Genomic DNA, 27,071 nt, shown 5'->3' with positions numbered 1-27,071 from the left:
GTTTTGCATTTGAAATTACGTAAGCTTATTCAACAGTGTAAAAGCTGGACCCTCTCACAGTGACTTTGGAGACCTCCCCTACGCGGGGACGTCCTGCACGGGACTGGCTCTCCAAATCCTCACTGCAACAGGGGCTCCCTACTGACTGCAGACCTGGATGATGGTAACATGTTAGGGCAATTGGTGATGTACCTTTCTTAATCACAACTGCTAACCTTAAGTAGTAATGATTAGGTGCATTACCTTGCTTATCTGTTTCATTGCTTGAATCAGGGTATTGTAAGCTAATGCCTTATTTTCTGTATTAATTTGAAACAAACAGTAAACTAAGGTTATTTTCTTTATTGGTGTCTGTGTGCTATCTATTGACCCCATCAATTGGCAAAACAAACACACATTCATAAATAGTTGGCTTTTTACTTCCAGTGTACATCAGTATTCAGAGTGTATTTATTCGACAAACAGAGCCAGATCATGTGGCTTCTTAATTCCAGTCTTTGCTGACAGAACAGTATCAGGAATTATTTGTGCTGTAGCATGGACTAAGCCACTACTTTGCTGGCACATCTAGGCTGACTCTTGAGGTAAATGAATAACTAGTAATAAAATTATCACCCCCACCTTCACAACCCTAATTGGGCACACCAGTTGTCTGGGCGCACACAACGAACAATAAGAATTTGATTGAGCTAGAGAAGATGGTGGGTGAAACAGCTGCACAGCAATGGTGACAAACTCAGCAGTACCTGTATATACAGCAAAGGAAGTGAGGACAAGACAGTAACTTTTTTTTTTTTTTTTAACAAAACAACCCACAGCAATTCAGCATCATCTGGAGAATCAGCATTATTAAAAACTCCGTATTAACCATAACAGCAATTAATTTAATGCAATGACAACTTTATTGAAGAAAAAAAACCCAGCACTTTTAATATTTCACTTAATTACAGAGAAAGTTGGAAGTAAGGAAAGAAGATGTTTGTCAAAGTAGAAAACAGTGTAAAAACATACAAAAAGCACAACAGCAAATAGAATCAGTAACAGTAGAAAACATTGTGGAGAATTTCTGAGAGTTTGGGTTTTGTTTTACAAAACAAGTCCACAGCTGTTAAAAAAATATAGTGGTCCCATTACAGTGAGGCACGTGGTTTTAAGAAAAATATACCATTTCTGTGCTTTCTGTCTTGCATGGTCAGTATTTGCTATGGTTGTTAAACATAAGTATATAAGACAAGCATGTTTCAATGTCATCATCCTCCTCACTTTACAATAGCAACAGTGATCTTACTTCCCTTAATGTGACTAAGTACCAAAACTAAGCAAGAACCATTCTCAGACTCGGAGGCTCTTTCCATCTCATAGCACATAGCAAAAGGGGATGAGCTTCAAGTGCCCGCACTACTCCACAAGGCAATTCCCAGAACAGGAGTTTCAGACCACATGTAAGCAACAGTGCCATGAGCCTCCAAATGCATTGCACGCCAGCTGCATTCTACCCACAAATCATGATCGATTCAAGCCTGCCATCTTACACCTAGCTGGAAGCCATCCCATAGCAGGGTCCCTATCCTCCCCCAAACTTGCGTATTTATTCACACACAAAGCTTACACCACTTCCTTTTTTAAAAAACAATTTCTTAGAAGAATTTCAACTTGGTGCAGAAATTTCTTCCTTGGTTTTTGTAACAGTTCATGAACAATCTCATTACTGTAAATACTAAACAAGAGGAAATTGTTCACATCATCCCTGTGGAACCATCTCAGATAGCACCAGTATTCACAATGGACTTCATCGCATGAAACAGAGCAAATCTTTGAAGTAATGAAAAAGAAATCCCACATTTTTATGTGTAGAATCTCAGTACTTTGGGAACACATGACTACCACCCTCCTTACTTCCATTTCTACTGTATCTGGAAAGTCAACTGATCCCAGATATGCACATTTCATGCTAGAACTGTATGCTAGAACTGTATGCTAGGGCTGCTTGGTTAAGGTTATGTTTTCTGTACTGCAAAAAGTAAAAAGTGGATAGGCAAGCTGACCAACAGTGAGGCTGGGCAAAAAACACTTTCTGGAAGAACATCAAAGCCTACCGAGATGCGCATCCAACATCATGCAAGTTTCTTTAGGAAAGTCAACCTTGAGTTAAGTGCTGTAGGCAACAGAGCAAGGACTTTGGGAAGGAAGGAGCTTTGCTATTTAAAACACAAACATCTCTATTTGCAGTACAGCACACACAACAAACATTCCTGCCTTGAAGGACACTAAGATAGAAAGCTAGAGAGGGCTTCAAAAATGCCCACCACGCTTCCTGCTGAGCAGATGACCAAAGCGGATGGTAACAAAACTTAACATAAAGTAGTATGAATGATGAAAAGAAGGTATGATGGTGTAATCTAATTCAGATTGGAACTGGTCACGAGAGGTTTACTCCCTGATTATGCAAAATCATATAAAGTATTTTAACAAAGTGGGAAAATCTTTTGCTGCTAAACTTGGCATCAGCTTGAACATAACTACTTATAAGCGACTAAGAATCTGAAGAGTTTGTTGTGATAAAGGAGAGTTATTTTAAATCAAAACTGCTTGTAGACGAAATGATAAACCCTGAGTATGTTTCACATATTGGCAAGAATACAGTGAGTCTCTCCTCCTGTCTGACCTTCACAGGAACAGAATGCAACACCAAAGGGCAACATAAGCCCTAATTGCACTCTGGCAGTCCTTGTGTCTTTGCCACCTCTCCTTGGATTCCCTTTCTTTAATGGCACAACTGCTGAGCCTCACGTGCTATACAGTCAAATGAAGATTTGTTCTTCTCTCTTACTGAATAAAAAGCTGTGGAGTTGGAAAAGGAGGGGGAGTAAGGAAAAAAAATAATCTATCTAAGGTTACCCACTATATATTGGTAGTTTCCTAAATTTCTTACTTCCAAGTGGCTGTGCTCACAACAGTCAGCTAAAATGTTCCAGTTAGCTAGTATGCAAGTTGAAAAACTAATATTCAGCATACCCACTTCTGGTGTTCTAGAGGAACTGCTAGAGAGTCAGGGTGCCACAGTCCTTCAGAAGCCAGTCAAGGAAGAAGCAAAAGATTTTTACTCCTAATCTGAAGTATTCAAAAAAAGAACAAAGTCAAATTCCATTATGTTGACTGCTGATGAGCCTGGAATGATGATCCAAGTTAACATAACTTCCTGGAGAGGGAAAGGAGGAACGTATGCTATACTTCTAGTGTTTTCCAGGAACAGCCAAGTATGTTAAACTAAATATTGGAATGCAGAAGGCATTAGGGTTGCATTTAAATTGCCCTCACACAAAGGAATTCTGTAAACATCATCAAAGTCCTAATAAAAGACTAACACAGGTCCTTTGACAGATGTAAATTAGGTTTGAACCTTCTCCCTGATAAAAGACACACATCAGTTTAGATACTTAGGTCAGTCAGAGGAAAGAAGTAGCAGTATTCTGTAATTCCCAGTCTCTCTTGGGCATTTAACAATCCTTCAAGGAAAGTAATAGTCAACCTAGTTATTCAACACTAATTTCCAAATTCTAGCAGGAAAATAAAAAAGCACCAGGAACTGCATTTGATCATCCTGTGTAATGGATTCATCCCAACATCGGTCCCATATTTTCAAGGCAGCATTTTCCATTCAGATGCCTTTGTAACAGGAACTCTAGCCAGCTGGAATCCACTGAACGCCTGGTGAAATTTCCCTTTCATACCATCCTCAAAAGGTTGGTGTTTTGGGTTGGTTTTTTTTTTTGAGAGGATCCTAACAGAAGGATGGTACTGTGCTTTATAAATTATCAGAAGGACACTTAAGTTTAAGATTTTGAATTAACTCAGTTTCTAGTAACTTTCTGGAAGCCACAGAATTACTTGGCTTCACTGTGGGTTTATGTTTTATTGCCAAGTACATCTAGGTCTTTCCTACATTGAAATCTTTGTAGTACAAGTCAGGGATGTGTTTGCCATGCAAACAGAACGCTGTTACCTGGCTAAACTCCTGGTAGATGGAGGAAGAGAGACTTCAGTTCATGTTGGATAATCATCTTCATAGCCACTGCCTCCAGCAAGACAGTTGGTAAGAGGAAAGGTGAAAGCAGTTAAACAGTATCTCACCCCGCAGAAGCGGGAACCTGTGCTTATAAACAACTAACCGCAGCAATGGTTTGGGAGTAAGTGATTATACACAGCTCAGAATATGAACAGAATATAGAGTAGCCTTGGAATTTGGATACCGACGTTCAGCATTTGTTTCGAGCTGGCAGCTAGACTGATACACGCTTTCTTTGATAAGACAGGCAACAGAAAATTGTACTTTCTCCTCAAAACAGTTGTTCTTCGCTAGTGTATGCAAGAGCTTTAGGAGACACAAAACTGATCCCACTTACAAAAAAGAAGAAATGTTGTAGTTCTAACTTGTAAATAAGGTAAGAAGAAAACATCTCCTTGGACCAAACTGCTTAAACAATATCCTGCTTTCACCTTATCAGAGTTCGTCCTGTGGGAAAGGACATACATAAATTCTGTCGTTGCTTACCTATCAGGCCCTCAGCTTTGCATGGCCCCTACGCTGCAGCTGGGAAAGAAGGGAAGCACCCTGCATCATGTGAAAAATTTCAGTTTTCTGCCTTTTATGTATTACCTTTAGCTGCAGGCAAGGCAAAGAATTCAGGTTCCTGACAGCTAAAAGATTCTATCAACCTTATTTTGCAAGTGCTTTTCCTACAGGAGTAAGTTATTATAGATGAAAATGTCCCTTTCATGTATTTTAAGGAAACACCACCAGTCTAAACTGAAAAGTAAATATTTCATTAAAGATGCAAACATTTCATACTTACTCCAAAATAGTCTTTTCATTTAGAATTAAAGTTTTTTGAAGTAAACCTAAAATTTTTCAAGAGGCATGAAAAGAATACCAGTATTCCATTATCCAAGGTAAACAGTGCAAAGATTAAGTGACATAAGGCTATTTGAAAACAAAAAACAAGTTGTCAGTAACAAATCAGTTGCCAACTGATTTTTTTTCTTGAAAAAAGAAATCCTCTAGACTGGCATAGTCCCATCAGAGTAGAGATCTCCATTTTACAAACTTCATGTATTACTATGTTACTTTTGCAAAACCAAACAAATACATGACTTTATATAAAGAATTATCATAACAGATTCTGGATCTCCACCTAGTTTTTCTGCCAGATTGAACTTCATTTGACCACGAGCACCCTGTCCTACAGACACCATTGCTTACAAAACCAAGCAATTGCACACACTGGATTTAACACAAGGGGCTTCTAAACAAGCTGAAAGGCACATGTTGGAGACAGAAGTAGGAAAAATACACGCACAGTGATCTTAACGTAGCTCTACTATACTTCCTAGAACTTTGTGAAGCATCCAGTATTCCTCTCAGGACAGGCAGACTGAAACACATTTCTTCACAGCATCCCTACAGGCAGGAGAAAGAGGGGAAAAAAAACAACAACACAGAGAGTCACCTCAGTTATGCTGCTTGATGAGACTCATTCCATGCTGCTGTCACACTGACACTGAGGACTTGAAAGATCAGCTGACCCTGTATTAATTGTGCTTTCATAATTTGAATGACTACATGAATGCATTAGAGACAAGTGGATCTGCTCACCGTCCACCTGCCCAACTGCAGCAGAAATGACACCTGTCAGCCTGTGTTGAGGCAATGCAACGAAGGGTGGGCGTGATGGAGCAGGGGAGAGAACTGTGTGCTCAAACGCGTAACAGTGCTCAGGGGGGGGAACAGGGAAAAAAATGAGTTACACAGAAGGTGTAAAAAGTAGAAAAAAGGTACACTTGCCTAGTAGCATTTTGGACCAACATTTAGACATCCAAAGGTAAGCCTCAAGTTTAGCACATGGTCAGCACGGTTACGTATTTTTATGGGAAGCCCTCACATTTTGTTACATCTGTGTTCTCCCACTAGAGAATGTGCTTAGTTTCATGTTCAGATTTAACTACATGTATTTCCTCCCCCTAAGAAACCACCATGGAAAAACTTTTAAAGCAATACACTACAATGCTTCTATAAGCTAATCTTCTGTATCATTAAAGCTCAAGATGACAAAAAAGTAAGGGAGTAGGGAAGCTTACCTTGCAAACGGTATGAAGGAAATGCTGTACCTAAGAAGAAAAGATTTTTAAAGTTACTATTCATGTCAGATTTTATTAGTCACTAACAAGAAGAACAACTCCTCTGATGCTCTAAACAGGTAACTGCAAGACACACAACTAAAATGAAGCTCTGAGGTTGTGAGCAACAGGAATGAGTATCCTTGCAAGTCATCTTAGCCCAGCCGGGCTGTGAAACACTACGGCAAAACCGGGGTGGGGGTGGGGGGGGGGCACGTTGTAGAAGCATTCTAACACAGTTCTCCTGCACCCGATATATTTTTCTGAGTGCTGGCTAGATATTCATACCAGTTTCCATGCTGCTGCAACATTACACAGAGCATATGTTAACTTAAAGAACACTGACAGTTCATTTGATTAGCATATCTGGGTCTTTGAATAAGACAAACTGCAGAAGAGGAATACCAGACAGTAAGCAACAAATTGATTTATAATGGAAAGAAAAAAAAAGTAGTTTTACTTGAAGCTCACAGAAATTAAACATGTTCAGAGGAACTTCCCCCGGAAATGGAGCCCTGAGCTCCATCTCTAGAGGGGTGGTCGGAGAGACCAAGACGCAGGAGTAAGTCAGCTCCTCACTGATGCATTGTCTTGCATCTAGGGGAACGGTGGGGTACAAATTCTTCTTCCCTCTAACTCATGCAAGGTCAAAATCCACTCACAATTCAGCTGCTGATGTTAGGTGTGATAGACAATAGGAGTGTGCAGGGAGGAAATCACTTACCATGCCAAGGCAAAAAACTGTAAGATGCAGAAGAGGAGCGCAAGTCCTTTACCCCACTGAAGGAGGGGAGAAGAAACCCAGCAGACAGAGAAAACATTGTAAGAATCTTATTTTCAAAATACAGCCCAGTTATATATACATACAGGACACACATACTCACCCAGAAAGCAGCACATAATGTTAGTATGAGACACAACTAGAAGAAAACAAACAATATATATTAAACACAGAAACAACTCCAGTTTTTATAGATATTGCAACACTATAATGAGTTCCTCCACACAGACAGATTACATAATTTCATAGATGCATCCAATCCTGCATAACGGTGTCCCTTATTTAAAATGCTCTCACTATTACATTCCTGAAGTGAATTAAAGCAATAAGAAGTATCAGCCCAATATCTACAGGAAATAATTTTACAGCCGCAAAAGGGGAAGAGGTTCCTACAGCTCTTTTGCAACATCAGCAGGTCCCTGCTTCATCCCACACACTTCTTGGTGTCACAGGTATATACCACAGTTCATCATTTTGCAAGTAAGATCTTTCAGTTACAACTTTAGTCTTTCTGCTTCTGTACAAGCCATATTTCCTGTTGATTCTCAAGGTTACCATGGGGTTGAAGTTATTTCTTTATTTAATTCTTATTAATTAAAACTACAATTCACTTTCAAGAACTTTCAGCTATTGCTTAGTAGCTCTCCTGTTTAATATAAAGTCCAGCACAACCATTTAAACCAGCACTTTTTCTTTTCTTCAGAGTTGCACTCCGTATTTACTACTGTTAAAATCTCTGGGGGTACAAGGCAATTTTGGATTATTTTATGTTTTAACAGGAGCCTCCTTTTAAGTTTTTGTGTTCAATTTAAGACACAACAGCTCATTTAGCTACAACTGATGCTGATACTTGGTCTTCCTTCATCAACATCTAACAGCCTTTTGATACACATGTAACACTGTGCCACTAGAGATTATAATGCACGTTTTAATGCTTGAGTAAAAAAAAAAAATAAACAAATTAGCACTACATATTCAAGACAGCAACACATGCATTGCCAAAGAAATCACACACCTCACCTCAGTCATGATTACTGAAGTTAAATGTAGTTTTTGCATTAGTTAAGGTGGTGATCTGTACATTGGTCTAAATACTACATCATACATCTAACAACTGGCTTTATTCCAGTTAACAACATTCCAAGCATTCTCCTGACTCCAGGCATCCTAAACGCATACAAAACAAACACACCAAGCAGGAGGCTGCTTGCTTCTGATCTGTGAGGATACACAGTCAGTTTCTCAAGCTCTTATCAGTTGCCTGCAGCCTCTCTGGTTGTTTTAAGTTAAAAGTTGTGTGAGTTAAAAGAGAAAATAGGAAGCGCTGATGCCAAGCAAACACTCTGAAGACATTCACACTGAAAGGAGGACAGTGTCATGCAGCTTAAACCACCTTCCAGACTTTAGACTCCAGGGGACAATGGGGAAGTCTAAGAGACAAAAAAGCACATGCACTTTAAACAAGGAAGAGTCTGAAACTTAGCAGCAACTTTCACACACACTCACACACCCACCCAGTAGAGGGTTGGCTACCATTCCTATCTTCTGAAAATAAAAATAATTCCAAGGGCTGACTTCAGTTGAATGTTGAGTTTGCAGTTTCATTGTGTCACATGAGTTTCAAAACCTGAAGCTATCAGCCAGCTGGGATGATTTCTGTATTTTTAATGCAAGATGACCAAGGCATAGAGACTTCCCAGTTGCTTTCTCAGGGAACGATTATTTAAATTGAGGTAGAAATACCTGCACAGCTCTTTAAAGCAAATCAGATAGAATAAAAAAAGACAAAATTATGCAAAATAGAATGCCTAACAACTTCTGTAGTACAACTTTTAAAAAACTAGTTTCCCACCTTTTAAGCAACATGTAGATATCATGTTGTGACCTCAAGCACCCTAAAAAAGCATGTGCATGGTTCACACACCAGGCACAGACCCTTAATGCTGATTTAACATAACAACCTGGCCCCAGCTCAGTCTTTCATAATAGGAAAGTGGTTTTCTGGTGCTACACATACCTTTCCACTACAGCAGATGTGCAGGATATTTGATGTTTTAAGAGAAAAAAACCAAAAAACAAACCAAACCACCCACCCACCTACCCACCCTGAGACATAGATCAATGTGTAGGAAAGGACTTTACAATGGGAATTGTGTACAGGTTAGCAGGAGTTCAAACTGATTCCTTTGATACTTACTAGCATAACAATAGTAGCAATCAAACGTGTAGGCTCAAACATCCTTTTCAACTGTTGCATTGGTCCCATAAGAAAAAGAGTGCTTTGGAGGGAAAAAAAAAAAAGAAAAGATTAAGACAGAGAGTAGAAAGGCAAAAGTGTAACTAATTAAGGTCCCTCATTAAGGGGGGGTATTTTATTCAATCGCTGTGATATGGGGCATCAGTACACTATGTTGTTATGGTAATCAGTGCTGCGTAACAAAAGAAACAAAGAAACAGGATATACAAGACAAAATCCATCCCTGCTTTTCTCTGTGTAAGGTATTTATTCTATAATTTTATTCACACTTGTTCAGTTACAACTAACATAAGCAGAGCAGAACTGTCAAGCCGGAAGCATGGTTCAAGGTCAGCTTCAATGAGATCATTCTTGACAGGTGCTTTTTTAACCTGCTCTTGAAAAACTCCAGCCACAGAGGCTCTGCATGGATTGACAGGTCACCCAGCTAAATTCCTCTACATAAAGGGCTGTTTTCAGGCCTGGATCCATTCTCCGATCCCTTAGCAGATCTGCAGCCCTCATTTAGAGCCCTACTGATTGATACTGCATGAACAAGGTGAAAGTTTTACCTAAGGTGATATTTCTGCCTCATCACTATAGTATTTCTAATTCCATTCCTTGTGCTTTGTGACATATTGTTAAGTTTCCTCAGCCACAGAAGTTTATGCCTCTGACAAAATTAAGGGGGCTATGTTTCAGCACCCTGAATGGCCATGACGGCTTATCAAACACACCTGCCCTGACAGCCAGCCTGCCCAAATATATTCACCAAAACACACAGAAAATACAAAATGGCAAACCATTTTTTTTTATCTTGGGGGGGGGGGGGGGGAGGGGAACCAACAAAATCAAAAAACTTCCATGTTCAAAACATGAGTTTGATTCTTCTTTACTAATAAGTAACTTTTATCTTGAATGCATTACTAACAACAATAAACAAAATAAAAGGTTTCTTTACTGTTTCAGGGCACTTCTGGGGAAATGCTGATGTTCAGCAACAAGAGAATGATCTACATCATCAAGCCTTCTCACACAAATGCAACAGCTTGTACCACTTATGCAGCTTCACCTATCACTGTGCCTTAGTTTCACATCTTTATTAGGGAACTAATATATAAAGATTGTTACCTCCCAATAGACGCAATATTCCCCAGCGTATAAAATACTGCAAAGAGTATCAGCCCTTTCTTTGGTACCCATAGCAGACAAGTACCCTAGAAAGAAACGAACGGGGTGGGGGGGAATAGAATTAATATTTTTTTACATTGCAAAAGACATATATGCAAGAAATGTCACAACACGAGAGAAATCTTAGGAAAGCTTAAACCCAAATTGCAGAATCACATGCACACAAAAGTAAATTGCATTTATTGGCATTCTTGTTAGCAGTTAGTGCATTGCATCGCAGCTAACGAACTGAGTTAGATGCCTTCCCAGAGGCTCAAAAATTAATTAATAAATAAAGCAACAGCATACAGCAAGGCTGTAATTACTGAAGCTCAAAGATCAGGGAAATACGGCAAAAAAAGTCCTTACCAAGAGCGAGCACAGGCACCCTATTGCAAAACACGCAATGAAGCCTTTCACTCGGGTGCCCCAACCTAACGAAGTCGCATCAATAACCTAGAAACGAGGAGGAAAACAAAGAGGGCGAGTAACGATGTAGTAACGGCTCTCGCCACTCGGGCAGCCCGTGACTCGTCCCCGGGACACCAAGCCGTGCCCCCCCGCAGGGCCTGCCCTGCCCCGCCGGACCAGAGCCCCCACTCCCCGCCGGACCGGACCAGAGCCAGCACCGGCAGCGGGCGTCGCGGGGTTGGTTGTTCGGGGGGGGGGGGGGGGGGGGGGGGGGGGGGGAGAGGGGGTCGGGGGGGGGGGGAGAGGGGGGTCGGGGGGGGGCTCCCCCCTGCCACTCCCGCGCCGCCGCTTCCCGGGCTGGCTCCAAGCCGCCTCCCGGCCCGAGCCCCCGCGGGAGACCCGGCCGCCCCCTCCCATAGTGAGCTGAATAATGACCTACGTACGACTTAATTAAAAAAAAAACCAACGTGCCCGCGCTCTTGTCTGTCTAAAGGTTGAAAAACATCCGGAGACCCTTATTGCTGACTTTAGGATGTACTAAAATCAGAGAGCCTCAATGCTGACCTGAGGACGTCATTCTCGAATTGATGACATAAAGAACGTGCTAATTACCGAGGCCTTAGATTTCTGTTATCTTTAAAGATCTGGTCCTAAGTTGTTGTTCGTACAACGGGACAGGGAATTTAAATCATGGTCACCGGTCTATCGAGAAACAGAGTCCGCGCAGACACAAAAGGTAAAAAGTTCATCAGAGGAAGACTCATGATCTCCACCTTGAAGACCCCCGGACGACCACTCCTCAAGGACATTAACGCAAGTGCGAGATATGTTAAGGAGGTCCCGGAATTGTAAACAATATGTAAATGATTCCCCGAAAAGTTAATGAATAGTCACGAGTGACTTGTATAAAGAGGGGGCTGAAAGGTCCCCTGGGGGTGCATGCCTTGGTGGAGCGATCCCCGCGCCCCAGCGCTGCCGAATAACGACCCTCCGCTCGCTCGCGCACAGGTGAAGCGATTCCTCCGCTCCGAGCCCAGCAGCCAGGGCCCCCGGCCGGGCAGCGGCTGCTGGCGGGCGGACACGGGGGCCTTTAGCTGCAGGCGGAAGGTGGGGAGCGCGGCTCAGCCGGAACCCGACGGCGCTCGCCCGGGCCCCGGCGGCACAAGGGCGGGCCGAGGCGGCACAGGCCGGTCCCGCCGCCGAGCCGAGGGGCGGCGCAGGCCCCCCCGCCGGCCGGGCCCCGGCGCGCAGCCGGCCGCGGCAGGGAGGCGGAGGGCACGGCGAGCGGAGCGTTACCTCAGCCAGGCCGCTCGGCTCCTCCGCGTCGCGGCCGCTCAGCACCCGCTTCAGCTTGTCCATGGCCCCAGGCCCGGCCCCGCGGCTCTGCCCCGCGCCCGGCCCGGCCGCTCCTCCCCACCCCCGGAACTCTGGGCCCCGGCACGCACCTGCGCCCGGCAGGTAGGCGAGGGCCGGCGGCGGCGCGCAGGCTGCCGGGGGCTGTAGTCCGCCGGGCGGGGCCGCTCCCCCGCGGAGATGGCCGGGACCCGCCGCCTCCGGGACTTGAGGAGCGGTGAGTCCCCCGGGGGGGGGGGCGGGCGGGGGGCAGCGCTGTGCCGGCCGGCCCCTCGCCCTCAGCCCCGGGGCGCAGCGGGGCCCGTGCCCGCCCCCGGGTGCTCCAGCCGCCCCGCGGCCGCTTCCCGGGAGCGGGGGCACCGGCCCCAGCGCCGCAAACCTCCCGCAGGGGTGGCGGCCGGACAGAGCAGCCCGGCGAACTGAGGTTGGCCTCTCCACAGTAACTTATGGGTTTGGGTGTTTTAAGAGAGAGCAAACAGTCCCACCTTCTCCAAGTTTGCCATCGCTCACCCTTCCGAGCACTGGACAGCTGACATCCAAACTGTCCTGCTGTTCTCCAGACAATGAAGTCCACACCCTCTGCCAGTTTTACTTCTCTAGTTGTATCCTACCTCCTCCCACCGGTTTTGCACCCATTACATGGCAATAACGAAGCTCATAGAAATAGTAACACGTATTTCATTTTCCTCCCACTACTGGGGCTCTTTCCCTGTTCTGAGAAGGTCTCACTTTATTTTCGTAACTACCTGGAGTGGTCTGGTGAAAGGCAAAGGCACACAGACCCAACATCTTAGTAGCATGCACAATTCAGCACCACGAGCAGTTATTTTAGTTTATTTTGCTCAGATAAAAACAGAACTATAAAATGTTTGGTACGTTTTATTTAGCGACATACAGGAAAGAATATAAATTGTCACATGTTAAACTTGCCACAAAACAGCTGGAGAATCACCCCACTCCCCCTCAAGTTACGTTATCCGTAGTGGTACTTTTCTGTGGAAAATTTGTACCAGAGAGCTTACGGTGTACCGGTTTATGCTGCTGCTTCTTGGTAACGTGTGGTGTGAGAGAGTCACAAAGTGCTCCACGTTTTACTTTGTAGTAACTGTAACTTCCTAAACACACTCTTGTGATTCCCCCAACACGTGTTCTACTGAAACACAGAGCACCCACAACAGATGGGTATCACATAGCTATAGAGTCAGGATTCAAGTCCATTCAAGACAACTGTATCAACAGGTCACAGATCAGTGTGTGTGATGGACAAGATAAAATACACAGTATAAGCTAAACATGCAGAGCACCTTCTCAACCGTAGGTGTCCATGCTGCCAGTTCCCCCCCAACTATACTTTAGCCCAATGGAGCTCAATGTTATTAGCATCACTGAATGTTATCAGCATCACTGACCAAACTGAAATCACAACTGTAATTAATGAATGCAGATATAGGTTCATGCTAGCACTACATCAGCTCTCCTCTCAATCACTACCAGCTTAAAGTGTGTTTTTGTAAGCCTTTAAGGCATTTAAAAGAATATATGCTCAGAGTAAAAGAAATGCCATGACTGGCTTCTCTTCACCCCCCATTCGTTGTTCCCTTCCTTTTCACTCTCTCCCCATATCCCTCTATCACTGGAGTGGACCTAAATAATTTTCTGTTACCAAATTAAATTTGATCACTTCCATGCTGTAATCATTTGCAGCCCCTTCTTCATCCTGACACTAAAATCTTTAGGGAAGAAGTGCAGGAAGGAAGATGAAAAAAGCCAACAGAATTCAGGACTGTAAAGGGGAATAGAGGACCTCACCTCTAATTCAAAGTGGCTGTAAATTTGCTTACCCAGATCATGTCTGGCTGATAATAAATTCTTTCAGAGAGTGTTTAATTTCAGTTCTCTTCACTCATCTGATCCCATGAGTCATAGGATTTTTTTGCAGTAATCCCTTCCAAAGGATTCCAAAGATAAGGCTGCAGGTGTAGTCAGGAAAAAAAAACAACCAAAGAAAGATATTCTAATCAATAATGTATTACAAAATAATCCTCACAGACCCTCAGTGAGGTAGGCATGTATTAACTCTAATTTTTACATACAGGGAACTGAGGCACAGAGAAGTGACTTCCTTGTGGTCTGAGTAAATCAGTGACATAGGAAAAGCTGCCCTACAATCTTATGATTAATTCATTACACCAGGCTGCCTCAAATAAAAGTGAAAGAGTGTAGTGTTTGTTTTTAATTAAGAAACCAGTCACTCAGATGGCAGTACACTTTTTTCTAAAAACCTCAGGCTCTTCTCCAAGTGAAAACCATTTCTCAAAAGACCTGGTTAAATACCAGGTTTTGAGGTGGGTTGTTTTTATTAAGCCATGCAGTGTAGAATATGAAGACTTTAAAACAAAAATTCCAAGACATCAGAATGTGTACACATTCTTATCTGCTATCACCTTAAACCACAAGGCCTACTTTTCGCTACAGTCCTTTGGTTCTTGCATTTCACTGAGCATGAGCAGTAAACCTAGACAAGTCTGTTTAGCTCCCTCACTTAGGCCAAACCATTAATTTAGGATTTCCAAAATCAATATAAATATTTGAAGTTTAATCTACAAAGTGTTGAGTTAAAACCATAACTATACATAGATGACTATAGATCACTTCTATTAATACCAGAACTTAACAAATTTTAAAAATAAACAAAGATGATGTATCTGGAATATGTTAGCAACCTTTTAACGGTATATAGGATCTTGTTCCTCAAACTGCAAATACCAGCATCCTTTAGGGAAGCTAAACACCCCTCTCTTCCCCAGCCTTAAGCCACACTTCTATGTAGCAATTTGACCGTCAGGGCAGTACAACCATCACACATGGGCATCATCCGCGATGTCCAACAGGAGGGCAATGCAGTACAATGCATTTGCAAGATTATGTGACTGTAGCAGCATACAGACCACAAGCAATGGTCTCCAGAGCTGCTCAGAGAAATCTGGCTCACATCAGATTAGTATTTGTGAAGAGACATAGCTATCAGTGTGTGCCTCTGTTAGCCTCCAGGTTTAATCCTGCTCTGGAGTTATTGCCTCACAAATAAGGTAATTTTACCTTTATATAGTGTCAAACAATTGCAATTATTTTTTCTTTTCCTCCTTAAATCTACCTTCAGATGAAGCAAGAATGATCTTAAGTTAGAGTCTGGATCAGAGACTCCAAAAAGTAACTTAGTTGGTTACCAGCTCACAGTAGGGGAAGCCAAGCAACATGTGTACGCAAAATAAATGCAGAGGATTTTTTTTTTTTTTTTTTTTACACCATGGACAATTTCTCAATAAAATCATGCCAATGTTATGACTCCACTAGTCTCTTAGTATCTGAACAGCAATAACAAAATCTTCATAGAAGTGTTTGTGGTGGAGGGTATCCAGACAATACTCCTGCCTAATTGGTGAACTAAACAGAACCTAGACTTTTAATCGTGAGATTCTTTCTCCAGTGCCATTGAAAACTGTAACTCACCATCAGACTATCATTAACTCCAGATACAGGTTAAAAAAAAACACAAAAAAACACCATTAGCAAAACCTGATTGAAATGTTTTCTCTTAGGGCTACAGAAAAATTAGCCAAATTCTTTATTCCACTAGTAGTGAAACCACCCCCCATGGCAATGGTTACATGATCACATTATCCCCCATGGCAATGGTTACATGATTCAAGTCCATATAAAGTCACATTTATTTAGACTTAACAGACATGGTTTCCAGTGCTGCTGCTGGTTTAGGCTCCAACTTCTCTGGGAATTCTAGTTTTTCACAAATTGTCTCCTTTATGGGTAGATACTGAGAGATCTCGTTAGGTTCCGTGAACAGTGAAGGTGGAACATCCTAAGAAGCAAAAATTTTACAGGAAACAAGTAAACAAAAAAAGAAGAGGGGGAGGTATTCCAAACCCAAACTTTTACAACTAATCTACAATTTACCTGATTTAAACACCTGAAGTAAAGTATCATTATTAAAATTTACCTTATAACTTCAAATGTACAGAGTCTTTTACTCATATGGACCAACAGGCTAAGGAAAGCTATTTAATGCTTTTAAGCAGCAGACTGTAAGAGTGCAAGGAAGTCAGAGACATTCATGAACAGCTACAATGTTTGTTTTAAAAAAATGCGTTTATCATCTAAATGTAACAAACAGTCTTCTTGAGGTCCTAGTTCTAGGTGAGACCAGGATGGCCACCAGGGAACCCATGCTTAAGGTCTTCTAGTCATTGCAATATATTCACTGGAGTTGCTCGGGTTTAGCTATTGCTAATTGATATACCTCGACATGTATCCTAAGTTTTATGAAGTTCAGCACAGACATTTATATGAAATACTAAAACTCATTGGATTTTAATTTAATGTTTAAATAAATTAGGTGGTTTCATTAAGTTTGTATCTTTCTCTGGAGATTCCTGTAGATAACTTCACCACACACATTTTTTTCCCATCAGATGTCTTGTATACTGAGCAAACCACCTTCAAACTTTCTAGTAATATTCTTTAAGAAAGTTGTTATCCAGAGCTATTCAAATGCACTCTGTATTCTGGATATCACTAACATGCAAGGAATTCTACTGCTGTTTCAGTTATTCCAAACCTAAGCGAAGCAGGAATCTTTTTTGCTTTACCTATGCAAGCTGATCTAGGCAATTGAAAAGCCATATGCATTTCCTCTCTATAACATGCAGGAAAAATTATTTAACAGCATAGGTGAAACCTGGCTGACTGATTTATATTTCAAACCCACAAAACTATCAAAAAGCTCACGTCTGGATTCAGTCCCATTTATAGGAATCACACGTTGTTAAGAAATGATACACTGCCCCTTTTATCAAAAGGAAAAGCATTCTGCCAAAATATTCCCTCTGAAGGTTAGTAACACATTTACAGGTGAAGAAAAAACAAGGGAGAAGGAAAGTAAGGGAACACCCAAGATCAGGTGTTTGGTCAAGAATAAAAATCAACAGCTGCAACTCCAAGTGTGCCACAACTTATTCTGAGCCATTGCTAGAGTTTTATGGTGAACTGCTAAACTTACTTGAGAAAAACTGAATGAGTCTATCACCAAACAGATCTTAACCCCTAATACCACTTGCAAGCATACAGCCAGCCCTGAAATTTAGCATCATAGGACACGGACTATCTGATTTTGTGGCTGAACAGTTCTATGAAAACATAAAATAATAATAAAAATATTGTTAACTCAAAAGTAGAAGTAACCCAATCCTATATCTTGTCACATGACCTGAGCATTTACAAATGTGAAATCACCAAAATAAATGTTGCCTAAGCAGAAAGTTTTTTTTCCCCTGTATCAGTTCCAAACCTAACAAAGAATGACTTACACAGTACTTCCTATGCTAACCATAAAACATTTTAAAAGCAGACAAAAAATATTTTTTTTAAAATGCAATACCTTTAAACTTGATATTTTGCTTTCTCTGGATGTATATTCTCGCAACATGTAGGCCTTGTCAGCCTAAGGGAAAAAAATGACAAAAAAATAATTACAAAATCATTATCTAGTATCAGTGCAAAATAACAATTTTAAACACACTAAATTTAGTAAGCATTTGAATTTAGTTGACCACAGATTTTCATCTGGGAGCAGAAACATAACGTTCAAATTCACAAAGAGAGAGAAAGATGCTTAGCAATGTTCTCTTTCCCAAAACTCACCTTTCTGTGTGTATGCATGAAAAAATTGTATGACTGAATATGCTTGTTAATCTTTACTCAACTAGAACTCCTACATCAGTATGAATACAGCTAGACAAAATAAGCAAACCACAACTCTGAGATTCTATATTATTTATGAGATACTAGAACACAATGTGGTACAGTTATTTGCAAGTTAAAACTTGCAGTCATATATTAGACAAGCCAAAAAACATTGACTTGGAGATGAGGGTAAGCACAGTATCACACCATTTACTGCTATTTTCCTTCTAGTACTTCCTCTTTAATCTGCATCTGTCAAATCTATTTAAATGATTACTTCACATGAGGGGTAGCCTACTCTGCTCATACGATACCAAGCCCCATGGCATCCAGTAATTGGTTGCTACTTCAGCATCACCACAATAATAAAATACACTTGAAACTTCAGGTAACTTCTATGCCCTCAAACATCAGTATTAAATTACAGGAATATCAGCAGGTCTTCTCTGAAAGTAACATGGCAAGGGAGCATCTGTATTCATGATGGCAAATAAGGGTTTACCTCGTGATGAAGCCTTGTATCATTCATCCTGATAAGCACGCCATCAACTCGCAAGAAAAACCTCAACAGCACAAAAAAGCTGGAAGGCATAACTCTCTGCAAAAATAAAGATGTTCCATTCAGCATATTACAAAGTTTTACTTTAAGCACGCATTTATCTACATCAGTGTCTTGGTTTCGACTGGAATAGAGTTAATTTTCTTAGGCTGGTTTGGTGCTGTGTCTTAGATTTGGTGTGAGAACAGTGCTGAAAACACACTGATGTTTTTAGTTGTTGCTGAGTGATGTTTTTAACAAATCAAGGACTTATCAGCTTCTCAGGTCCTACCAACAAGAAGGCTGCAGAGGCACAAGAAACTGGGAAGGGACACAGCCAGGACAGATGACCCAAACTAGCCAAAGGGATACTCCATGCCACTGGACGTCACGCTCTGTATATCAACTAGGGGGAGGTGGCTGGGGGCTGCCTATTGCTGCTCAGGGACTGGGTGGGCATCGGTCAGCAGGTGGTGAGCAACTGTATTGTGCATCACTTGGGGTTTTTTTCCGCTCCCCTTTGGATTTTATTCCTCTCCCCTTTTCATTACAAGCATTGTTATTATTATTATTATTTAAAAAATATTTTTTTTCAATTATTAAACTGTTCTTATCTCAACCCTTGAGTTTTACCTTTTCCCCCGATTCTCCTCCCCATCCTGCTGGGGTACGCTGGGGGTAGGAGCAAGCAAGCAGCTCCGTGGTACTTAGTCACTGGCTGGGCTTAAAACACAACAATCTGATATTTGTAATGAAAGATAGTGTGAGGAGCTTTCAGTAGTAAAGTAAAAATTTGGGCTGTTGATGTACTACAACTATCATTGGACAGCAGGGCAGAGTGTGTCTCAAAAGATTGTTATACAGGATGCAGAAAGAGGGAAAAGATTGTTCCCTGAATCAAATGACAGAAAGAAAGATTATATTTCTAAAAGCAACAATAAAGAGCTTTGCATTTTAAACTTTAAATCTCAGAAGGAACAACATGCAAAAAGTTACTTTATTTTGCATATATCAGCCAACTGAGTCACTAAGCATCTTGTATACACCTCTCCGTACTCACTATTTTTACACTCAGACTTGATACTCCATGATCATGAAGTTCGTCTTCAAACAGAAGTACTTCTTCAAAAAACATAATTTGCTCCCTGGCTTTCAATTTCTCTGTATTTATGTGTTCTGTTGTAGGAACAACCTGAAGAAAAAGATTAAGAACAGTTAGAAGCAGTGAGTTAGTTTGTTGCCAAGCTACATAAAATTTTTCTTGATCTTTTAAATCCCACAATTGCTACTTTTGGAGTCAAAAAAGCTTTTAGGCTTAAAACATTCTAAGAAAACAAGTTAAAATTAAACCCAAAGTTTCCAAGAGGAAACATCAATCAAAGCAAAAACCAAGAGTGGAAAATTCTGAATAAACTTCCCTCTGGGTATAGGCTCAGTAGCATTTCAGCTGCAAACAACTCTGCTCACTTTCGATACTTGAAAACATTTCAAGATGCCTTGTGTTTAACATACAAGGGATAAAAGTTCTGGGTTATAAACAGGATTTTAATATCTCTAGCCCACTACAAACCCTGAACATGATTCTAATAAAGCCTTGCAATGGAAATCAAGTGCCTATATATTTCTATCTCATGGGCTCCATATACACACAAGACATCGTTTATTCCTATGCTGCACTTTTACTTCCAGAGTAACTCCAATGATCTACACCTAACACAATCCTAGTGGATTAATATCAATTATCTGCTTAGTAGCAAGCAATCTGTATCCAGTAAAGAGAAGGTGGGATCTTCAGTCTTAAAGTAAATAAAGACAAGGGAGAGCCTGTGAGTTTAAGTATGAGGAGTTACTGCTGCAGAAAAACAAAGCCACTGAAAGCAGACTGACCTACAGATCTGCTTAGACAAACAGGCAAGCAACAGAGAGTAAAGGTACTAGAGAATTACACATTTACTAGTTCTGTTGTGTGTGAGGAGCTCAGGGCTTCAGAGGGGCATCCAGCAAGTACGGAAGATTCCCATGTGCTTTACTCTCTGAGTAAGTTCTCCCTAAGGGACACAATGGCACCCTTTTATACAATCCTAAAATGCTTTAACACACACACACACAGAGTTACTAAAATAAGCCATGATTTGATTAGGACAACATGCTGAAAGACATGAAAAACTCAAACTATATCTTGAAGTCAAAAACCATGAAGCATGAAAGATTTTACAGAAGCCTATTATAAGGTAAATGACAGCTTAAAAAACCCCAAAACCACAAAACAGAAGTGTTTGTCTGAAAGACTAGGCACAGCATTTAACAAGGTGAAAATAGTTACCTTTAATGTTGCGGTATCTCCCAGCAATGTTCCTTTGTAGTCTGTTGTGTAAGTCCAATCATATGGCTTGACAACTTCCTTAGTGTGCTCAGTCTCGCTCCTGAAGAAATAAATAAGAAAACAGCATGCTTTGTAGTTATTCTTAAAAAATTACAGCCTCACATAAGATTACATATTACGATTCCCACACCCCTCAAGAAGAAAAGCATCAACATTGCCTGTGCTGCAATGACAACATCAAGACTTAATCACATAGTATTGCTTCCTTTACAATATATGTTTCCATAATTTATTAGAAAAGCGTTAGCACAGGAATTCTGGTAACACTATCTCAGTCCTGGGTAAAAAAAAATAAATTTTTAGTTCAACGTTGCTGAAAAATTCCCATTTCGAGATCATTTTTTCTTTGCAGGCAGAAAGCAATCTGCTGATAACACACAGCAATCAATAACACTGCTGTTTGCCTTAGTTTTTGTGACAGCTTTGATTTCTCTCTGTGCTTTATTTCTAGGTGCTCTGCCGCTACTTTGGTAAATACTAAGCAGTACAATTAGTTCTTGTTCATGGTAATTGTTCTGCTATTTTCCTAAGGCTAAGATTTTGAACACGTACAGCATTTTACACTTTGAAACCCCACACCACACAATCTTGTAATGCTCGAGGCCCTATGAGTTTAAATAAACAGAAAGAGCATTAAGCCATGTTAAACTTGTTTATTTTAAGAAAGCCAAGATGCAACTGCAAAATACAGTTGACCCAGTTTAACAGATAGGATGATAGTGGCAAAGAAAAGCCAAGTGACTTCTGTGATCCCACACTGTATCTACAGCAGAACCAAATGTAACGTGGTCTTCAAAGTAATTAAAACTACAGACTGAGCTCTTATGACCGTTTCACATACAACACACCAGTACTTGCCCACTGGTGATAAAATACTGTACCTGCTCTCTTGCCACTCCTCTGCACAAGCCACTTTGATCATACCTTGACAATTATTGACACATTTTAAAGCATCTGTTGCATTGAACTCAATTCCAAAACCACGATCGTGCTGTATTCTTAGGATATTGTCTCCAAACATCATCTCTGGCAGGGAAGGCATGTGTAATTCATCAGCCAATCTGTACAGAAAAATAAAAGTCCCATGAAGAGAGATCAGTCAGCTACAGTTCAGTGAAAGCAGTCTTGTTTTGGAGTAAGTAATCTTTAGACCATGGTAATTCAGAAGACATATTGTCAATATGTTCCGCAAAACACCTGTTTTCCCAGTTTACTCATTTGATATGAATTGCAGTCATTGATCCAAAATGACTTTTCCACCACAAAAGTATTCCTAAAACATCCTTCTCCACCAGGCTTGTACAAAAGCTTCATATGGGAGGAATCAAAACACTATCCAAACAGCATGAAATAGCAGCTTTCAACCTGTTGTAGCAAATCCCTGGATGGTCCATGAACTACTTTGCTAACTTTTAGGAACAAACACTCATTGTCAACAAGCTTAAATTCACTACACAGTGGTCCATACCTCCAAATTTAGAAGCCTACAAAAAGGGGCCAAAACAGACTGGCAGAGTACGTGAGAAGTGCAGAAGACACTACCACGCTCTACTCCTTTCCCAAGCTGGCAGAGAACACAGTGGTATTTGTAACCTTACGCATGAAAACCGCAGCCACAGACCCAACCGGACAAAGTACTGCACGAACCAAATAAGCATGATCCCTGAGCAAATCTCAAACATTTCACATTTTGTTTTACATCAATCTTTATACTTATGTATACATATGTACACATATACATACACTACATATAAATACACACACACGTATATAACACCACTTTATATACATACTGATTTTATTTACCAAAAGGCTTCATATCTTTCTTTTCCTCTCTACCACTACCTACTTTACTTGATCAAGATCAAAAAGAAAAACACAACATTTGGAGAGAAGAAAACTTTAGGAAACACATTATTTATAAGGAGGAGAGAAAAAAAAAAGTGCCCTAAGTGTAACATTCACATTGATAGTAAGGCATTCCTGAACAAAAGTGGTAATTTCTGTAACTCTGCATACAAAAGAACATTATGCTAACGAGCCTGAAATAAAAATAGCAAATTCATACATCTGGAGAATATGATCCTATGTCTCTCCCAGAGAAGGCAGAACGTTATGAACTTTTCCATTTTAAGTGTAGGCCCCTTGACCTGCAAAGACCAACCCCAGGACAGAAAGGAGTTCTTGCATGTTTAATCCTTCACCTTTCCACAGAGGTTGCCGAGGGATTTTTGTGATAGAAGTTTGCCAGAAATAAAACTTCTACAGATACTAATTATGTTCCCCAAGCAATAAAAAAAAGGCAAGATGCCCAAAGAAATACATTATAAAAAGAAGCCGACGAAAGGCACTGCAACTAGGCAGTTCTTGACTCTTCAAATTAAAGTGGATGACTTGTTTTGGGGATCTCACATTAGGTATCAAGACCTACAGGTCAACGGCTAATTTTGGATTTCTCTTCCCTACCTTGCAAAATCCTCTGTGTTCTTTCAAGCTCCTTTTGTGGCTCTTCCAAATTTACTTCTCAGCCTTTTTCAACACATTCTGAAAAACTGTTTGTCCCTCAAAAACATCTAAACAGACAAAGGTAGTTTCTGAATATTACAGAGGTGGCTGTTTATTTTAACATAGCTACAGTTAAAGAAACTGAATAGATCAGAAGATGAGTACAGCAGGCAATTTGGCTTCTAGACTGGCAGTTCAAGTATCTCTTGAGTTAACGTCCTCCTGATCTTAGGAATAAAGATCTTCATTTTTAAGAGGCAGCATCCTACAAAATAAGGCTTCAGAAACATGCCATAAAAATAGGATACTCTTAAAGGTAGCCCCTCCTTCCCCTGCAGGACACAGGTACAACTTAGCTCAATGCTGAATCCTCATTACAGAAAAATTACTGAAACACAGAATTCAAGTTTTCTTAACTGTAACTGCAAAAATTAAAAGAAGCAGTTTGAGAAGATTATTTCAGGTACTGAACGTAAGATGGAGGAAGGAACGTATTTTTTACCTGTTTTAAGGCTGATATCCAGTTTTAAAAAAAACTATCAGCATTATGCTGTTATGTGAAAAAAAAAAAAACTTTTACGTAGTTTACTGTGATAAAAAAAAGCATAAGATTTCAAGACATGGGGCTTCATAAAAAAAAACCACCCAGCCTCCAAAAAGTTAAAAGCACACATGAATGAAGATACATTTAACAAAAGCAACAAGACTTTCATGTATGTATTTCAGATATTGAAACTAAGAAGTATCTGTCAAATTCAACTGCCCAAGGTCAGCTACAGCACTACACAGCTGAACTGCTCAGTTCCACATGAGCAAATCTGACTCAAGTACTTGATGCTGACACAGAAACATTTTCTCCAGTGGTTTGATAAGTGTGGGAATTAGTACAAGGAGATGGAAAATAGTATTTCTTTTATGAAAACCACTATCTTAAAATAGCCGCTATCACAGAATAGCTTATGAGAGCCTGTGGACCACATTTAAAAGAACTTTAATCACCGTTAAAAAATAATGAAGAGAAACAGACCTCTAATTAGCAGGCTTTTGTTCGTAGAGGTCTAGGTCTCCAAAACGGTTAGCAATCATTAAAAACAAAATTCTGGAAACCATCTGTGTCTCAAATCATCCCAGTTTCCCAAGCCATTACCCTCGCAAAAAGAGAGGGCACAACACCCGCCCCTCCCCCAGCTACTGGCCCTGAACAGCTACTGAACAGCGTCCCCCGCGCCCCGAGAATGTCACGGCTTGAGCAGGGCGGCGAGGGCCCCGGCCCCACCGAGCCGCCTCCCCGCGCCCTGGGGAGGGGCGGCGAGCAGCGGCGGTACCTCCCGGGCCCCGTGTCGTCCCCCTCCTCCCCGCGGCCGGTCCCAAACCCGCCCGACCTCTCGGCCTGCGCCGACTTCATGATGTGCGTCCGGGCGGCGCTCAGCTTCCACGGCCCGAAGGTGAAGTCGCGCCGGCTGCTTTGGAAAACGGGGTGCATGGCGGAGGCGAGGGGGAAGGCCCCGCCGAGGAGGAGGCAAGACGGGCCGGAAGGGGCGGCGGCGCCTGCCCTGCCCCGCCTCGCCGCTCCGCCGCAGCCCGTGCACCCCTCACGGCAGCAACGGCGCCGCCGGAACCGCCGCCTCAGCGGACTTCCGCTTCCGGGGACACGCTCCTGCGCGCGCAGCCCGGAAGGCGTGCGGCGGCGGGAGATGACGTGTCGGGGACGGGCCGTGGGCGGGAGGCCGGAGGTGCTGGGCCCCGGAGCCGTCGTGCCGGGGGTGAGAACGCGGGCGGGAACCTCCTTCCACCCACCGCGAGAGAGCGGGCCTCCGGCCTCCTGTGCCCGGCGCCGCCGCGGGCAGCTGGGCGCGAAGGACCGGCGAGCTCACCTGAGCCCCTGTCCCCGGGGAGCCGGGCAGCGGCGGCGGCAGCAGCAGCCGGTGCAAAACGTGCGTGTCCGCTAACGCAGGGTTCTGCGGCGGTGCTACGCACGGGGAGGTGGAACAGTCATGGGGAGCTCTAAAGCTCCGTGGCCACGCTCAAATGGTGCCGAGCCATTCTCCCTGGCCATGCTTCAAGGTTCAGCAAGCATCACCCAGCCCCAACACACAGACGCCTTCTGCTGTTGCAGATATTACACACACAGGTGCATACATACGTGTGGAATCTCCTGTGCCGGTTGGGCATAGTCTTGAACGCTGTCCGGAGATGGCGTTTTGAAAATGTCAGAACGTGATGGCAGGGTAAACTTAAAATCCTGTGGAAAAGCATCGGAAGAACTGGTTGAGAATAACATAATTTACACTTCCAGCCCTGATGCTTGTGTTGCTTTTCTGCACCATGGAAAGGACAGACGCTCCCCGAGAGCTTCCCCTTGTGTGGGGGCACAACGATGTGCAGCCCAGCTCGTGTTAGACCCGCCAAGCTGAGACAGCAGCTGTGGGAATGCGATGCCCGTTTCGTGAAAAACTCCCCCTCTCTTCCAAAAACCACAGAGCAACCAAAACACGGCAAAGCTCAAGTCAGAGCAGTCACCTTTGCACTCAAAGGCCTTCCAGGACACGGGGAAGCCAGGAATTAGGGATGCATAAGCGTGGCATTTAATTATCATCCACCCTGCGCTCACCGATGTCCTGTTTCGGGTGGGGGAGAACAACTTCCCCCCCCATCCGCTCTCTGTTACTTCCAACAGCATTTCGGGGATTAGGGAGTCTGGCGGTCGGGGGCTGCCCCTCTCTCGGCAGCTGTCTTGCACTGTGGTGCCGGGACAAGCCCCTTCACCTGATCTGTGAAAAGCGGACACCCCCCACTCCCCTCTGAACTGGTCTCCTGCGTTTCCAGCGGGGGAGAGCTGCGGGGAGCCCAGCGGTGCGGGGAGCGGCGGCTGCGCCTCGGGGCGGGCCCGCGGGGTGGATGCGGTGCCCCCCCCCAGCCAGGGCACGGCCAGGCTCTGCCCGCGGCGGCGGAGTCCCAGCCCGGGGCTGTCCTGGAGGCTCCGCGGCCCCCGCAACGCAGGCTGAGCTCGGCTGAGAGGGGCGCCCGCCGGCCTGGGGGCGGCCGCAGGGAAAATGGCGGGCGGCGGAGCCGGGGAGGGGGCGCGGCGGGCCGAGGCGGCGGGGCGGGCCGGCGGGGAGGGGGCATGGCCCTGCGGGGGGAGGGTCGGGCCGCGGCTCGAGGCCTCTCCGCCGGCGGCGGCGGCTGCTGTGGGGGGCCCGGGGGCGGTGACCCGAACCCTCCCGCTCCGGCGGGCGGTGAGTGCGGTGCCGGCACCGGCGGCCGGGGGGGGAACAGGGGTGGCGGGACCCGGTGGTGGTGCGGAGCGGTCGGTGGGTGCCCGGGGCGGGGGACCCTGCCCTTTGTTCACTGCCGGAGGGAGCGCGGGGGCAAAATGGCGACCCCCTCTCCCTACCCACCGTATCTGCCGCTCGCCGCCGCTGCCTTTGTGTGTGCCGGCAGGGGCGGGACGCTGCCCTGCCCTGCCCTGCCCTGCCCGGGGGGGCACCACCCCCCGCGGCCGCCCCCTCCTCTCCCCCGGGGCGCGGCAGGGCCCTGAGGGGCCGGGAAGGGGCCGCGGCCTTCGGGGGGCGCCGCCTTTCCCAGCCCTGCGCCCCTCGGCGTCCCGGCGGGGTCGCGGGTGCCGCGGGCGTGTTTGGAGATAAACTTGAGGAGAAGCGCTTTTGGAACAGCCGGCGGAGACCTTCGCTGGAGAAGCGCCAAGCGATGTGCGACAAAGCACGGCCCAGTCATACCTGCGATTATGCTTTTAGGGAAGCGCAGA

The 27,071-nt window shown here is 43.5% G+C and overlaps 2 protein-coding genes across 4 annotated transcripts; both read right to left on the bottom strand.

Moving 5' to 3' along the window:
• Positions 1-879: 879 nt before the first annotated feature.
• SFT2D2 (SFT2 domain containing 2) lies at positions 880-12,221 on the bottom strand. Its single transcript, XM_056338905.1, has 8 exons — positions 12,069-12,221; positions 10,731-10,817; positions 10,323-10,408; positions 9,153-9,234; positions 7,059-7,094; positions 6,899-6,954; positions 6,136-6,165; positions 880-5,458 (listed from the first exon to the last, which is right to left on the bottom strand). The coding sequence occupies exons 1-8, from the start codon at positions 12,129-12,131 to the stop codon at positions 5,419-5,421; spliced, it is 480 nt and encodes a 159-aa protein (XP_056194880.1). The 5' UTR covers positions 12,132-12,221; the 3' UTR covers positions 880-5,418.
• Positions 12,222-12,988: 767 nt separating this feature from the next.
• On the bottom strand, positions 12,989-26,839 carry TIPRL (TOR signaling pathway regulator). Of its 3 annotated transcripts, none has more exons than XM_056338903.1 (8): positions 26,707-26,839; positions 25,452-25,550; positions 21,685-21,864; positions 20,744-20,843; positions 19,481-19,612; positions 18,385-18,480; positions 17,578-17,640; positions 12,989-16,002 (listed from the first exon to the last, which is right to left on the bottom strand). In XM_056338903.1, the coding sequence occupies exons 2-8, from the start codon at positions 25,478-25,480 to the stop codon at positions 15,853-15,855; spliced, it is 750 nt and encodes a 249-aa protein (XP_056194878.1). In that variant the 5' UTR covers positions 25,481-25,550; positions 26,707-26,839; the 3' UTR covers positions 12,989-15,852. The 3 variants fall into 3 exon arrangements, with proteins under 3 accessions (XP_056194878.1, XP_056194879.1, XP_056194877.1); XM_056338904.1 differs by lacking the exon at positions 26,707-26,839 and adding an exon at positions 25,829-25,849; XM_056338902.1 differs by lacking the exons at positions 25,452-25,550; positions 26,707-26,839 and adding an exon at positions 24,691-24,942.
• Between the last annotated feature and the right edge of the window lie 232 nt (positions 26,840-27,071).

Source organism: Falco biarmicus, chromosome 5, assembly GCF_023638135.1.
Source record: "Falco biarmicus isolate bFalBia1 chromosome 5, bFalBia1.pri, whole genome shotgun sequence".
Taxonomy (NCBI): domain Eukaryota; kingdom Metazoa; phylum Chordata; class Aves; order Falconiformes; family Falconidae; genus Falco; species Falco biarmicus.
Note: the sequence above shows the minus strand (reverse complement) of the source record. Positions and strands in the feature narration are given on the sequence as shown.